Here is a 14,237-nt window from a genome sequence, read left to right on the forward strand (position 1 = left end):
TTCAGTTCAATACAATTTTTATTTCATTTTTCGACAAGAAAATATAGACATCACTTTTTAGGGAGATGATGATAAATACATTTTAACCAAAAGCAACAAAATCGTAACAGAAATGTTGACTTAGCAAAAAAAGGAGAATCAATCGTAAGCTTATTTGATAAACATGCATCAAATTTTGTAACACTAGTGTCAGGCACAAGTAACATGCATGTGTGTATATCGATCGTTTCGTATGCTTACCAAGTATGCCGTACTTCCCGGTTCAATATTGCTGATTTATGTCTGGTTCCGAAGTCCCGCTCGGAAGTATGGGATCACAACCTGTTTGTCTGTTCAGCGGAGGCGAACACATTCATGATATTGAATGTCGTCTTACTTTTAAGACTAAGACCCAAACAAAATAATTATGAAGAGTAAGTTTTTTGAACAGAGACGTGCACTATGCAGCACTGACAAAATGGCGGCGATTCAAGCAGCTTTCAGAATAATGTTTGCATTATTCTTCGTGACCGTTCACTCTGACCGCTTCTATTATATAGAACTTAGAAGCGGGTTTTCCCCATATCTCAAACATTATGGCCCGAATTCATGAAGGCGGTACAATTGAAACCATGGTTTAAACCATGGATAAAGACCGTAGTTTTATATGGGGAATCAAGTGTCGCATGGCCGATTTCGTTACGAAATGTTAACATCTCGTAACGAAATGACTGACTTCGCAACGAAATAGGCCATGCGACACTTGGCGCCCCATACAAAAATGTGGTCTTTGTCCATGGTTTAAACCATTGTTTCAATGTACCACCTTATGACTGTGTTTATCTGAAAATCGCATAATGATTGTGCCCCATATACGCTTGAATGAATAAGAACAGCGTATAATGAAATTCGCCATGTATAGTGAGCGATTCATCTGACATTGATGAACATTAAACTCTGAAGAGAAATGTATTAACAAAAGCCGTCTTTTTAAAGGATCACTTCGACGAGTATCTGAGTAACATGAGACAATTGGATATTCAGAAAATTCCGTCTTTTATCCGTCTGTTGTATAATCAACATATATATATATATTTTTTTAATTCCAGAGACTTAGTATATCAAACCATGGGAATTTAAAGAGTCTAGATAGTGTGGTGATGTATAAATCGTTTGATGTTCTAATGCATATCATGGAGAAAACAACTTTATTTCTGATGTCTCTGTAACCTTCTAAAGGTGATGGGGTGGGGTGGTTTAGGGTTGGGGTTTGGTGGTGGTCCAGAGTAAATTCGCGCCAGAATTAAACTTGTATTTGAGACATATGCATCAGTGACAGTCTGCAAAAGACTTTGATAAAGATAGGACGGGGAGAATATTATGTTTGATCAACAATCTCCGAAACATCTATAATTATGAACTGTAAAACGTAGCAGGATTTTGTTTTTTGCTTTTTTTTTTTTTTTTTTTTTTTACTTTAACTTACTATAAATCCAGTTAGATTTGTGAAACATTCTGCCGAAGATATGTTTTATTTACTCTAAAACGATGCCCTTTATCAACAACCATGGACGGGGAAAAACAAAAAGCTTTTTTTTTCTCAATCTGTTGGATTACAGAAAAGCCATATTACACAGTATTTAGAATACATGTCCTTCACATTTTATCGAAAAACTAGAAACACTTTTGACATTCCTACCATGTCATAAGTCTAAACTTCGAATGTAATGAACCGATCCTTACCACAGTCATAATGATTATACTTTTGATGCTGTTGTTGTTGTTTTCCTTATTTGTTCTTTGTGTATTGATGGTAGCGAGTTTTTAGTTAGAATTGCAGCTGCCGGTTAACGCCAAGGAAAACATTGGACTAAATTATTCATCTTTATTGGTAATTTTAAGCATCAAAAGCAAATGATATTTTGGCACTATATATCAACGAGTCTGACTCAGAATAATGCTGATACAGAATCTCCCAATGATTCATCATATGAAATACTTGTCAAGAGTGAAGTGCAGCTCCAATCTGTGTCAAAGTTGACGCTGCATGGTAAAGACTCGTCAAAATCAAACATATATTGGCATGATTGGTGTGTAGGACAAATACCCCCTGGGCAATTACCCCGGACACTTCCCCTAGCTGTAATCCTAATCCTCAACCTAATCCTAACCCTAAACTTAACCAAAACTCTAACCCTAACCTGAAACCAAACTCTAACCCTAACAATAATCTTTGCTCAATCTTTACCTGCACTAACCAGTATTTAGCCGGAGGGCTCGGTTTTGCTTGTCAACTGGAGAAACCGCGAAGTGGCACAAGATTTTTATTTTTAGTTTTTTGGCTTGTCGGCTGAAGAAACCCGGAATTGGATAAGCTGATGAAGCCTGGAAGTACCCCCACACTTTTTAAAACATGGCATCGGCCATGAAGTGTCTTTAGTATCAGAATCCCTTCCACCACCCTCCCACCAAAAAGAGTAGAATGAAACCATGCAACAAATTTCGAAGTTTAACATATCATGATCTGGAAATGATGATAGCAATCAGACTGATATCGGACAACTTACATTATCATGAGGTGATGATATGACGCACATAAACCTCCACTGACTTATATTTAATGTATATTGATTTAGCATTTCTGTACAAAATAATGGTCTCATGTCCTTCAACTTAACTAATTGCACCTTTACTTCTTCTAACTAACTATATATATATATATATATATATATATATATATATATATATATATCATTTGCTGTGTTTTGTTAGTCAAATTATTAACAAAAAATAATATCCATGTTATTTTCATGCACAACCTTAAAGATTTGTAGTGTCATGGGAACATCGATTACCGCGACTAATTTGCATAAAACGTGTCTTTGTGGCCTATATCTCTCTTTCGACAAGACAAACAAAATGAGATTGCAGGAATTCACACTTTTTCATGGAAAAGTTAAGTCATCAGTTCGAAAAGTGTTGCTTTATATTCTTTTAAGAGTATATCCTCCTGGTATAAACTTGTGTCAAACAAATTTCTTCTTCACTCCTGTAGATTTGTTAAAGGCAAGAATTCAAAAGAATACCTGTCATGATATCATGAGCTGTGTATGTGCTGCGTGTAGATTACTGTGTGTATGTGCGTGTTAATCAAAGTCGCACGGAGGTTTTTTTTTTTCTTTTGCTTTTAACCTGACCTATTTCTGCCATTATTCTACACTGTTTCATCATAACTCCATTTTCACCTCACTCTCAATTTCTTCAAGAGCTTTATCACATAAACGTTAATGCACACACACGCACACGCTCACATGCTCCACACACACACGCAAACACAGTGTAACTTACCACACATACATACATCCATGAACAAAAATAAAACCATGTAATACTCTCAAAATGCCAACACAATGAAACAGTTTGAAACGAACAAGATCTACATGTCAAAAGACAACGTTTATTATGGATAAACATTATAAACAGCAATATTACTGAATCTACGTCAGAATCATCGCGAGTGTCTCAGATAAAAAAAAAACAACAACAACAACAGAGTTCTGAATTCGGAAGCATGCTTAAGGGTTTGTTTTCAGCAAAGAGTCAAACAAATATCTCAACATGTGATATTACACATCACATCTCAGTCATTCCTATAAAAAGTGTGGCAGCATCACAGCGTTCAGTGCGGTACAACGAAGACGTAAGGATGACCAAACATGTGGAATGGCGACGGGGTGTGGTAGAGACTCCCTTCACGGTATGGCGATGGATACGAAGAAGTCGGTCGGCTGCTTCGGGAGAGAAAGTCTACAGACATCAAGGGATTGGTGGCGCCCTGCTGCTTTCGATGAGATGTCGTCTGCTGCAAATTGATGACGTCACGCTCCTCGCTGATACGGAAAGTCGACCAGGAATCCGGTGATCGGCTGCTACGAGACAGGAAATCGACTGACATCGGTGAATCGTTGATGGCGAACTTCTTGGGCGGCGGTGTGTTCTCCTGGTCGATGACATCGCATTCCGTTGATCGCTTACGCTTTCCTTTGGACGCAAACTGCGGTCCCGCGATGTCGCTTGGTATGTCGATCTTCTTGTCTCTGATGTCTGGTCGAGCAGAGAGGGAGTTGAGTGAAGCTCGACGAAGGCGCGAACGGCGATTCTGAAACCAGACCTGAAGATAAAGAAATGAAAACATGTCGTTTTGGACTTCTTATTCATCCAGAAACAAAGCAAACATGCACACGATGATTACAAAACCTAGTAAGAATAAACCCGATGTTCACTTGAGAATCGTTTGCAGTAGAATGTAGTTCTAGGATAGAAAGTGTTTCTGATGCAGCTGACGAACAAAAAAAAAAAAAAAAAGAGTTACAGCTAGGGAGGAAAATATGATAGAATTATTTTTGATATTCTGGCTGTTACTAAACAGGTTCCAGTCTAATATTTCTGCAGATTAAGATTTTGGCACAGGCAGTGTATCATAATTGCATTTCATTATACACGCTCTAAAACAAATGAAATGAACATCTTTAGTCTTGCAATTATTTTACATGGTCCTGCTTTTACATACTTGTATTCTGTCTTCATGGAGGCCGAGTGAGGCAGCCAGTTTCTCTCTAAAAACGATGTCGGGATATCGGTCGATGTCGAACTCAGCCTTCAACCTCTCGAGCTGCCATTCGGTGAACACGGTCGGACGTCGACGACGAAGGCCCTTGTTAGGAACGGACGTCAAGACTTGGGGGAGAACGGAGAGCGGTGAATCAGCCATACGGAATTGGATTTGTTTTTGGATTGGTTTGGTTTTGTAAAGATGCCGGTTTGTAGGAAAACCCTCAAGGTGCGACTTAACTTCAAGAAAATCTAAATGAAGTGCGGTGATAGTACCAAAGTAGCTGGTAAATTTCCAGTGATTAAGTGGCTAATGAATTGGAGAAGCCAAGCGCCACTTTCGCAATCCCTTAATAAGCAGAGTTATTTGATTGGTCCAATAAACCGCCCAATAGGCGTGACAGGATTAGCGAATACGGTAAAGTTTTAGTTTCATGAATGCCCACCGACTTCAGCTATTCAAAGAGGAGTGCGAGTGTCCTAATCTATGTCGCAAATTACACATTGTTACAAGAGAGGTATGACTTTTCCTTTGTTCATTAGCGGGCTGATTGTCTGTCTGCTGCCTGTAAACCAAACAATACCCTTGTAGCACCTTAAGATCGACAAGGAACAAAAGGAGTAGAGGTACAATAGACTAAGCCCGGCGTTCGTCGTACAGTCGATTATTACAGAACATGGTTCTATTTGCAGATCCTGGATAGCATCACTGTATGGTTTCTCAAGGAGGTTCAAGAGAATGGAGTCACAACTGTCGTATTTCCTTTGAAGTCACGTTCGATGCCGCCACTCGAAAGTATTTGAAGCATGTGACAAACTGGATCTGCCGCGCAGATAGGAAGACAATTGACTCATGTCTCATTGCATAATCATCAGCCACTTTCTAACGAAAATATGTCTTTGTGATGGTAATTACTTTTCGCCATCCCTACTTATAAAAAATAGGTGGTATATAATGGTAAAGACACGGGATGCGCGAATAGAAATTGCGCAAAAAAAAAGATGAAATGAATTTTTTTTTTTGCATTGTGTCACAATTGTTACTGTTTACTAGGGAGAAGCCTTGACAGGTCAACGGCCTTTGCTTCTTCCTCCACACCCTGTATTGCATATGATTGACATGTTGTCCTGTATTGTTCATTCTTTTATTAACCAGTTATGCAAGTTGTGGAAATAAATGAAATGAAATGAAATGTATAAATGAAATAAAAATGAAAATTACTCGACTGGCCGTGCCCGGCCACTAATCTGGTATATCTATTGATATAGAATTTTATACTCGAAGATTATTCCATATCAGTTTTATTTGGAGGAATTAAGTGGAAAAGTGAAAAACCGGCTTTCCGGGAGGGTACAGTTTTAAACACTTTCACATGATACAGCTCTGATTTACATTTTTTACACATATTTCTTGAAGGAATTGACCTTTGTTTAATGAGCTCTATCATTAAGTGAGATTTCGTTTCATTTAATAGATAAACAAGCAAAATATAGCCAACATTAAGTTAACGTTCAAAATGAATCTTCAGATTGCTCAGCAAGACGGCGGCATCAAACCCCGTCACCAAAGGCACAGATGCACCTGTGGAATTCTTTTGCACATATATACACTTTTTGCACATATTTACATTTTTTGCACATATTTACACTTTTGCACATATTTCTTGAAGGAATTGACCTTTGTTTAATGAGCTCTATCATTAAGTGACATTTCTTTTCATTTAATAGATAAACAAGCAAAATATAGCAAATATTAAGTTAACGTTCAAAATGAATCTTCAGATTGCTCAGACGGCGGCATCAAACCCCTTCACCAAAGGCACAGATGCACCTGTGGAATTCTTTTGTATATCAATAGAAAAGTGACAACTATTTGAATAATTACAGCCAGTTGGAACTCCGTCTCTTAAACCTCCTTGGGTCTCTTAATTGGTACAGAGTAAGATTTGATTCAGTGTCAGGTTGCTTTTTGGCTTCAGTTTGGATTAAAATTATCAGTAAATGACAAATAAAAGTGTTGAAATTGGACGTTGGTATAAGTGTATCGGTAATTTGCACGTAATGGTAAATCTGCCTATGGCATCAGTAAGACTTACTAGCAGTCAGTTTTAATCTCCAAATAATTCATCTCTGAAAATGTTTGTGAAGACCAAAACCAGATTCTCGCCCATGCTCAAGATGACTCTAGTAAATGGAGTCAAAATCAAACCAAAAAAGACACAGTGAAGTTGTTATTAAATACAACCTCACACACAGTCACTATTGAAAAAAAGAAATAGAGAAAATGAATAGATTCTAAGTTAAATAATTTATATGGGGTACTAACGTCGACTCTTTTGCCTTAAAGAAATAAGAGAAATATTCAATATTGTCAAATCACATTTGACTCCTGTCCGATTCATTCAATGTTCTCGACTTTTTTGTATGTTTCTTTGATTTTGGTGGCCCAACAATTTTTTTTTTCTGTGATTCCGGGCCACCTGGTAGTGGCTAATGTCGAGCACTGTGTAATAATATAATACGCATAAATAATGTATATGGGGTACTAACGTCGACTCTTTTGCCTTAAAGAAATAAGAGAAATATTCAATTGTCAAATCACGTTTGACTCCTGTCCGATTCATTCAATGTTCTCGACTTCTTTGTTTGTTTCTTTGATTTTATGAATAATATTCGAGGCTGGATTTAAAGCTCACTTTAACAGTAATCTCAAGCTGCAATTTGCTGAACATATAGTCAGGAGTCGATGTCGCTTGGTAGGAAAGGACTTCGAAGTGTGATCGAGAACACTGATTTCTGTGTAGCTATCGATAGTTTACATAGAGTTTAGTGATCGAGAAGAGAGTGTGATAAATCAGCCATGTTTGAAAATTATAAGGCATGTTAGGTAAGAACTTTTGATGTATGCAGCCAAGTGATTTTTTTTTTTCGAGTCACCGCATGACCAGTTATCGTTTGGGAATTCATAAGTTTCCATGCAGAGAAAGTCTGACAGGTCAAATCAAAGGACCAATGAGGTTGGGTAATAACGGCACAGACTGGATGAGACGTAGTTCGTATCATAAGTGATTGATCACTCGAGTTTCTTTCACTGGCTGATGTAGGAATAGACTGACAGGATGAGAACCGCACGGCAATTGAACCCACGCACAAAGCAATATACCTGATATACTGAGACACTGTGGCTTTCTTCCAAAGGTTACACTAATCTCTTTGCTTTCTTCTCACTCGAAACGCGCGCCCTGTGGTTGTTATGATCTTATCATGATCCCTATTAAATCACGTGTTTGCTTTTGTTCATGACAGGATGCAAGAAATTAAGGAGCAGATCGTATAGAATGAAGTTTGTTGTTTGACCAATAAAGAGTTGAGATCAAAGTTTTGCCGAAGATTACTGTGGGGTAATGTATCCCTGTCAATCATGGCCATAGTATGTCAATCGTGTTATCTTTCCATCAGTCAAGTTGAATTGTTCTGATAGTGCTAGACACAGGTTACGTTCAATTACTGTACAGAGAGGATGGGTCATCATCTCCTATACATTATTGATGTTCATTCAATCCTCTATATAGGTCCTAAGTATCGGTGTGCGTATGTAAGCATATCATTATGCATTTGGTTGTGTACGTATATAATTATATCAACGTATCGTGTATGTAAACTTGTATGTTAAACCTGCTTTTTGATAAGAGAGAGAATATAAATGAGAGGAAGTGAACATTTTTATATCTGATAAATGGAAGTGAACGATTCTTGACTATGTAAATACATGTAGATAAAAGTGAAGAAAACATAATATAGACTCATGATGAAATTAATGAGACTTGCTTCACCCCGAGTACACAATGAACCCTTGAAAATAAGAAGGCGAAATGACAGCTTCACTTCGTAAGTAAAAAACAAATAATATATATATATATATATATATATATATATATACATACATATATCTCAAAAATAGAACAGAACTCAGGTTCATGCTGTTTGAGTTCTGTTGATGTAATTGCAATAAAACGCTTACTACTTATCATATGTGTGAGTGTGCGTGTGATATGTCCGTGTTTATGAGTGTGTGTGTGTATTTGCCTTTTCACACCCTTTTCCTTTTGCATAATTTGTGTGATACTCATTAAACAAACCAGTCAAAACAGAAACAAAATACACCAAATGCACAGACACTCACCATACAGATCAAACATCTATATTTATACACACACACGCACGCACACACGCACGCACAAACGACTACTTATACGAAGTCATCCAGCCACACATGTATGCTATTTTTTTTTTAAAGTAAAAATTACTCCTGAATAACAAATTTGTTCAAAGAAATTGATTTGGTAATAGACAGGTGCATTGAATTTATTTACAGTCATTACTCAGAATTCTGTTCAAAGCTGAAAGTCATATTGCATCACTATGATAACGCAAACAAAACCGTGGCTCCACAGAACACCATAGAACACATTTTACAACGACTCGTCACGACGAATGTCCAAATTCCACGAGGCCTGATTATTAATAAATACTGAAATCGTTGACAAAATTAATAATACATAGGATGGCGATGGTCTATAGCTTTGCGGTAATAGAGACTCCAATGGTGATACGTCAGTCCTTCGAAAGTTCGGCAGCATCACAGCGTTCAGAGCGGTACAACGAAGGCGTAGGGGTGACCAACCATGTAGAATGGCGACGGGCTGTGGTAGAGACTCCCTTCACGGTACGGCGATGGATACGAAGAAGTCGGTCGGCTGCTTCGGGAGAGAAAGTCTGCGGACATCAAGGGATTGGTGGCGCCCTGCTGCTTTCGATGAGATGTCGTCTGCTGCAAACTTATGATGTCACGTTCCTCGCTGATGTGGGAGATTGACCAGGAACCCGGTGATCGGCTGCTACGAGACAGGAAATCGACTGACATCGGTGAGTGGTTGATGAAGAACTTCTTGGGCGGCGGTATGTTCTCCTGGTCGATGACGTCGCTTGTAGCAAAGTGCTTCCTCTTACGCAGGCAGTCGGTCTCACTTTCAGCAACGTCGAGACGGTTGTCGATGGAAGGTGAGAAGGACTTGAGGGAGGATCGACGATGACGTGAGCGACGGTTCTGAAACCAGACCTAGAAAGAAAATGAATGAAATGTGACTATTAAGAAACAAACAAAACAACAATCTATTGTTCTATCCTAATACCGTAAGCCTGATCAATTCGGCCTCTAGGGAAATTGTAGTTGGACAGATTCGATTACAATTTGTTTGTATAGAAACTGAATCAGTATTTATTCGATAATAAGCAAGAAGAATTGTTGACAATAAGAGGTTATTTTATTTGCTCCTATAATGTCCTGCTTATTATGCTATATGCTGCTTCACATAATTGAATTGGATGTTTCATAGTAACAAACTCGAACTATCAGCAATATTAATATGTAGTGTCATTTAAACGCCAATTGAAATGATTTCAATTAGTTGATAACTTAAATATTCGTCGACATAATTTCATGCCACATAATATGCCGTATGACAATGAAACCTACGTGTATTCTGTCTTCATTCAGGCCCAGTGTAGCAGCCAGTTTCTTCCTGGAAACGATGTCGGGATATTGGTCGATGTCGAACTCGGCCTTCAGTCTCTCGAGTTGCCATTCGGTGAACCTAGTCTTACGTCGAGGACGAGGTCGCTTGGAAGGAGCAGACATCGGGACGTGAGGCAGAAGTGAGAGCGACGAATCAGCCATGTTGGATAGCGATTATAGCCTTAGAGATGCTTGAGGGATCAGTGACGGGTAATCGTGTTCGAATCTTCAGTCGGGTAAGAGGACAAATTGCTTGTGATTAGCCTTTATCTCAGTTGATTCCTGTACGTAGTTTTCATTTCATGGAAAGCTAATTCCTATATCTGGGCTGCATGTATGGTATGGGAAAAGTTGATTGGTCGAACTATGTAACCAATTGGATTAACGGGATGGACGAGGCGGTAGATCTATTTCACTTTAAACAAAAGCAGCCACCTCTGACCAGTCATGGATGGTCATTAATTTGTCGGCAAAGATCAAACTGCTTATTTCGACAATGCACTAACAAATAGCCTGATAGCTCGCGTGCGGTGCGTACGCTTTAATCATTGCGCCTCTCATCCCTATTCACTTGTCACACTATCCGCCTTTGTTCGTGCTATTGTTCGAGGAACGTACGGACCTGCCCCCTTTCATTGGGGTTGTTTTACGAGATGTGATTTAAGTCAGCCGTAAGTTCTCAAGAAACTAATGTCTGGCTGAGTCTGTCAGTCAATGTCCGTCTGTCAATCATAATCGTTCGAGACGTATAAGTGTCGTATAGACGATGCTAAAGCAAAGCTGATGTTCAAACAGGATGTAATTACAATCATTACCCTGTGTTGTGATTATTGCAAATCGTTATCCTTACCCTCGATAACAAATCGATACCCGTTCGGGTTCATAATGTATAACTGTAACTAAAAACTGATAACTACTATTACTCACAGTCTACACCCACACGTGTGTGCCTATAAGTCGAATTATCACTATGCAAATAACAATAATAACGAACACCAATAGGCTTATAATGATAACATACGGCAGAAGTTGCTTTCATTTATCCAGAATAGCCAAGATGCCCTAAGACAGTCTAAATAATATCACTTCACTACAGAGGATCTTATTATTGTTATTAAAAAACAACAACATTGCCAGGTATCCATTCATCCCCCAGGTAACACATAATTCTTTGTCCACTGATGACCTGTCGGAATAGAAGTCAGGACCGCAGAATATCATGTTCACTCTAAAAAAATTAAGGCCAGTTGGTAAGAATAATCCCATGTAACATATTTTCATACGTCACAAGACCATAGTGATTTTCTCATTATAAGCTCTTCTGTACAAGACCTACATGTAGATTAATATCTTAGTCCTAGAGATTTGCCATTATTGTTGTGATCATAATGCTATCATTTTTTGTGATGAATTCTCATGGTCTTTGATTAACTTTGATATATTTCGAGTTCGTAACTAGAAATCACTGTTACATCTGTACGTGTCACATTCATTTTGTCCATGCTATACCTAAATTAAATACACAGTGCAAAAAGATCGGTGTCTCTAACACAAACCAGTCAATAGAGGGCCACATGCACTGACAGGTGTAGAAAGTATTGTGATGGTGTTGAAAAGTGTTTACCTGGCACTGTGATTATGGTAATAGGCCCTATATAGTAACGAGTCTGACTCGGTGGAGGATTAAAACACGGCTAGTACTGATACAGAATCTCCCACTTATACATCATGTTAATTTGTCAAGAGTACAGTGAAGCTCCAGTCAGTGTCAAAGTTGACGCTGTTCTTGTTGTTGTTTTGTTTTGTTTTGTTTTTTGTCTTTGTTTCTTGCATATCAGCTGAAGAAACCCGGAATTTAATAAGCTGATGAAATCCGGAAGTACCCAAAACTTTTTTAAACGTACCGCCGGCCATGAAGTGTCATCAGAATCAGAATCCCTTCCACCACCACCCCCCCCCCCCCGAAAAAGAAAAAGTACAATGAAACAAATATCGAAATTTGTCATATTATGCTCAGGAAATGGTGATAGCAATCAGACTGATATCGAACAATTTAGATCACTCTTCATGAGGTGATAACATGAGGAACATAGACCTCCACTGTCTGTCTTTTACTTTATTTATTGATTTATCATTTCTATACGATATAATGGTCTCATGATCTAAACGTGACTTCTTACAACTATATATATATTTTTTTTTCTTCTCAATAATTTCACTACATAACACAGTAAATGAATATATATATATATATATATATATATATATATATATATATATTCATTTACTGTGTTATGTAGTGAAATTATTGCGAAGAAAAATAAAATCCATGTTATTTTCATGCACAAACTAATTAAAGATTTGTAATGTCATGGGAACATCACCGCAACTAATTTGCATAAAACGCGTTTTTGTGGAATAATCTCTTTCGACGAATAAAGAATGTTCTGGAGATTGCAGGAATTTACATGGAAAAGTTAACTCATCAGTTATGAAAGTTTTTTTTTTGAAGAGTAAGACCCTCCTGCTATAAACTTGTGTCAAATAAATTTCTTCGTCACTCTTCGTGTGCTGTAGATTTATCAAAAGCAAGAATTAAAAAGAATATCTGTCATGATATTGTGCGATGTGTATGTGCTGCGTGTGGATAACTGTGTGTTTGTACGTGTTACTCAAGTTCAAAGTTCAATTTCAAAGTTCAATTTTATTTCATATTTCCATTTCTCAATGATGACATTACAAAATTATTGACAACAAAACAAGAATACAAAATATATACAATCATGTCTTTTGATTGTAGAAGAAAAGAAGAAGAAAATATACTTGACACAAATGTACAAGGTCATATTGTGTGAAAATGTCACTAGTAAGTATAAGAAATATGATGGGGCCTACATGAAAGCTTTAAAGCTTGTAAAACTGTAGGTTCCCGAGTTCATATATAGGCATATAATTTTACACGGAGAACGGATATGTTTGTCTTGACCAACTAAAATTACACAAGTACAAAAAATCGATGAGTAATAAACTAATGAACCACATAGATATCGCACAAACCAGACTGCATACAAATCTCGCAGTGTTTGAATAACAAAAATGCTATATTATTAAAAGATGTATCGGTACCATGAAATAACTTGAATGACTTGGTGCTGCGGACAAGGACAAAAGACTGGGAGCATAAAAGCGTTGCTAAAAACTTGGTAGTGTGTATCCACTAAGTAATAACTGTTTTAATTTGCGTTTGAAGGTGAATAAAGATAAGGAAGAAGTGATATCTAGAGGGAGATCATTCCAATATCTGGGTCCAGTAAATATAATTGTTTTCTTTGCAAAAATAGTGCGAGTACGGGGAAGGTGATAGGCGTCACTCTGGCGAGTGGGATAACAGTGGATAGAACGATTCCTTTTAAACATGTGGATAAAAACAGATGGTAATTCATTAGTTGTTAGTTTATACATGAAAATTCCGAGATTGTAATAAAATAGGTCTTCAATTTTCAGAATTCTGTTTTGATGGAAAAAACAATTTGTATGGGCAAAATATCCGGCGTGGTTTATGATTCTTATTGCACGCTTTTGAATACGGAGAAGGGAATCTAGTAATGAGTGAATTGCATTTCCCCACGCCAAAATTCCATATTTAAAGTGTGGAGATATTAAACAAGAATATATACTCTGCAAAATATGAACAGGAAAGAAATGTTTGAGCTTATTCAAGATTCCAATATTTCTAGACGAAATTTTACTTACAAAATTAATATGAGTTTTCCAGGATAATTCTTGGTCAATCCAAAGCCGCAAGTCGCACGGAAAGTCTTTTTTTTTTTTTTTTTTTGCTTTTAACCTGATTAATTTCTGTCGTTATTCTGTAATGTTTCATCAATACTTCATTTTCACCTCACTCTAAATTTCACTCAAGAACAAACACACCTACGAGCTTTAACACGTAAACGCAAACACACACGCACACGCACACACACACACACACACACATGCTTCACGCACACACGCAAACAAAGTGTATCATACATGTTCACACATTCATGAACAAGAAACAAACTCATATGCG

At 37.5% G+C, this 14,237-nt stretch overlaps 2 protein-coding genes across 2 annotated transcripts; both read right to left on the minus strand.

Moving 5' to 3' along the window:
* Positions 1–3,658: 3,658 nt before the first annotated feature.
* LOC140227440 (uncharacterized) lies at positions 3,659–4,750 on the minus strand. Its single transcript, XM_072307844.1, has 2 exons — positions 4,550–4,750; positions 3,659–4,150 (listed from the first exon to the last, which is right to left on the minus strand). The coding sequence occupies exons 1-2, from the start codon at positions 4,748–4,750 to the stop codon at positions 3,659–3,661; spliced, it is 693 nt and encodes a 230-aa protein (XP_072163945.1).
* Positions 4,751–9,238: 4,488 nt separating this feature from the next.
* On the minus strand, positions 9,239–10,327 carry LOC140227441 (homeobox protein Mix.2-like). Its single transcript, XM_072307845.1, has 2 exons — positions 10,127–10,327; positions 9,239–9,709 (listed from the first exon to the last, which is right to left on the minus strand). Exons 1-2 carry the CDS (start codon positions 10,325–10,327, stop codon positions 9,239–9,241), a joined length of 672 nt encoding a protein of 223 aa, XP_072163946.1.
* Positions 10,328–14,237: the final 3,910 nt, after the last annotated feature.

The sequence above is a fragment of the Diadema setosum genome, chromosome 4, assembly GCF_964275005.1.
Source record: "Diadema setosum chromosome 4, eeDiaSeto1, whole genome shotgun sequence".
NCBI lineage: Eukaryota > Metazoa > Echinodermata > Echinoidea > Diadematoida > Diadematidae > Diadema > Diadema setosum.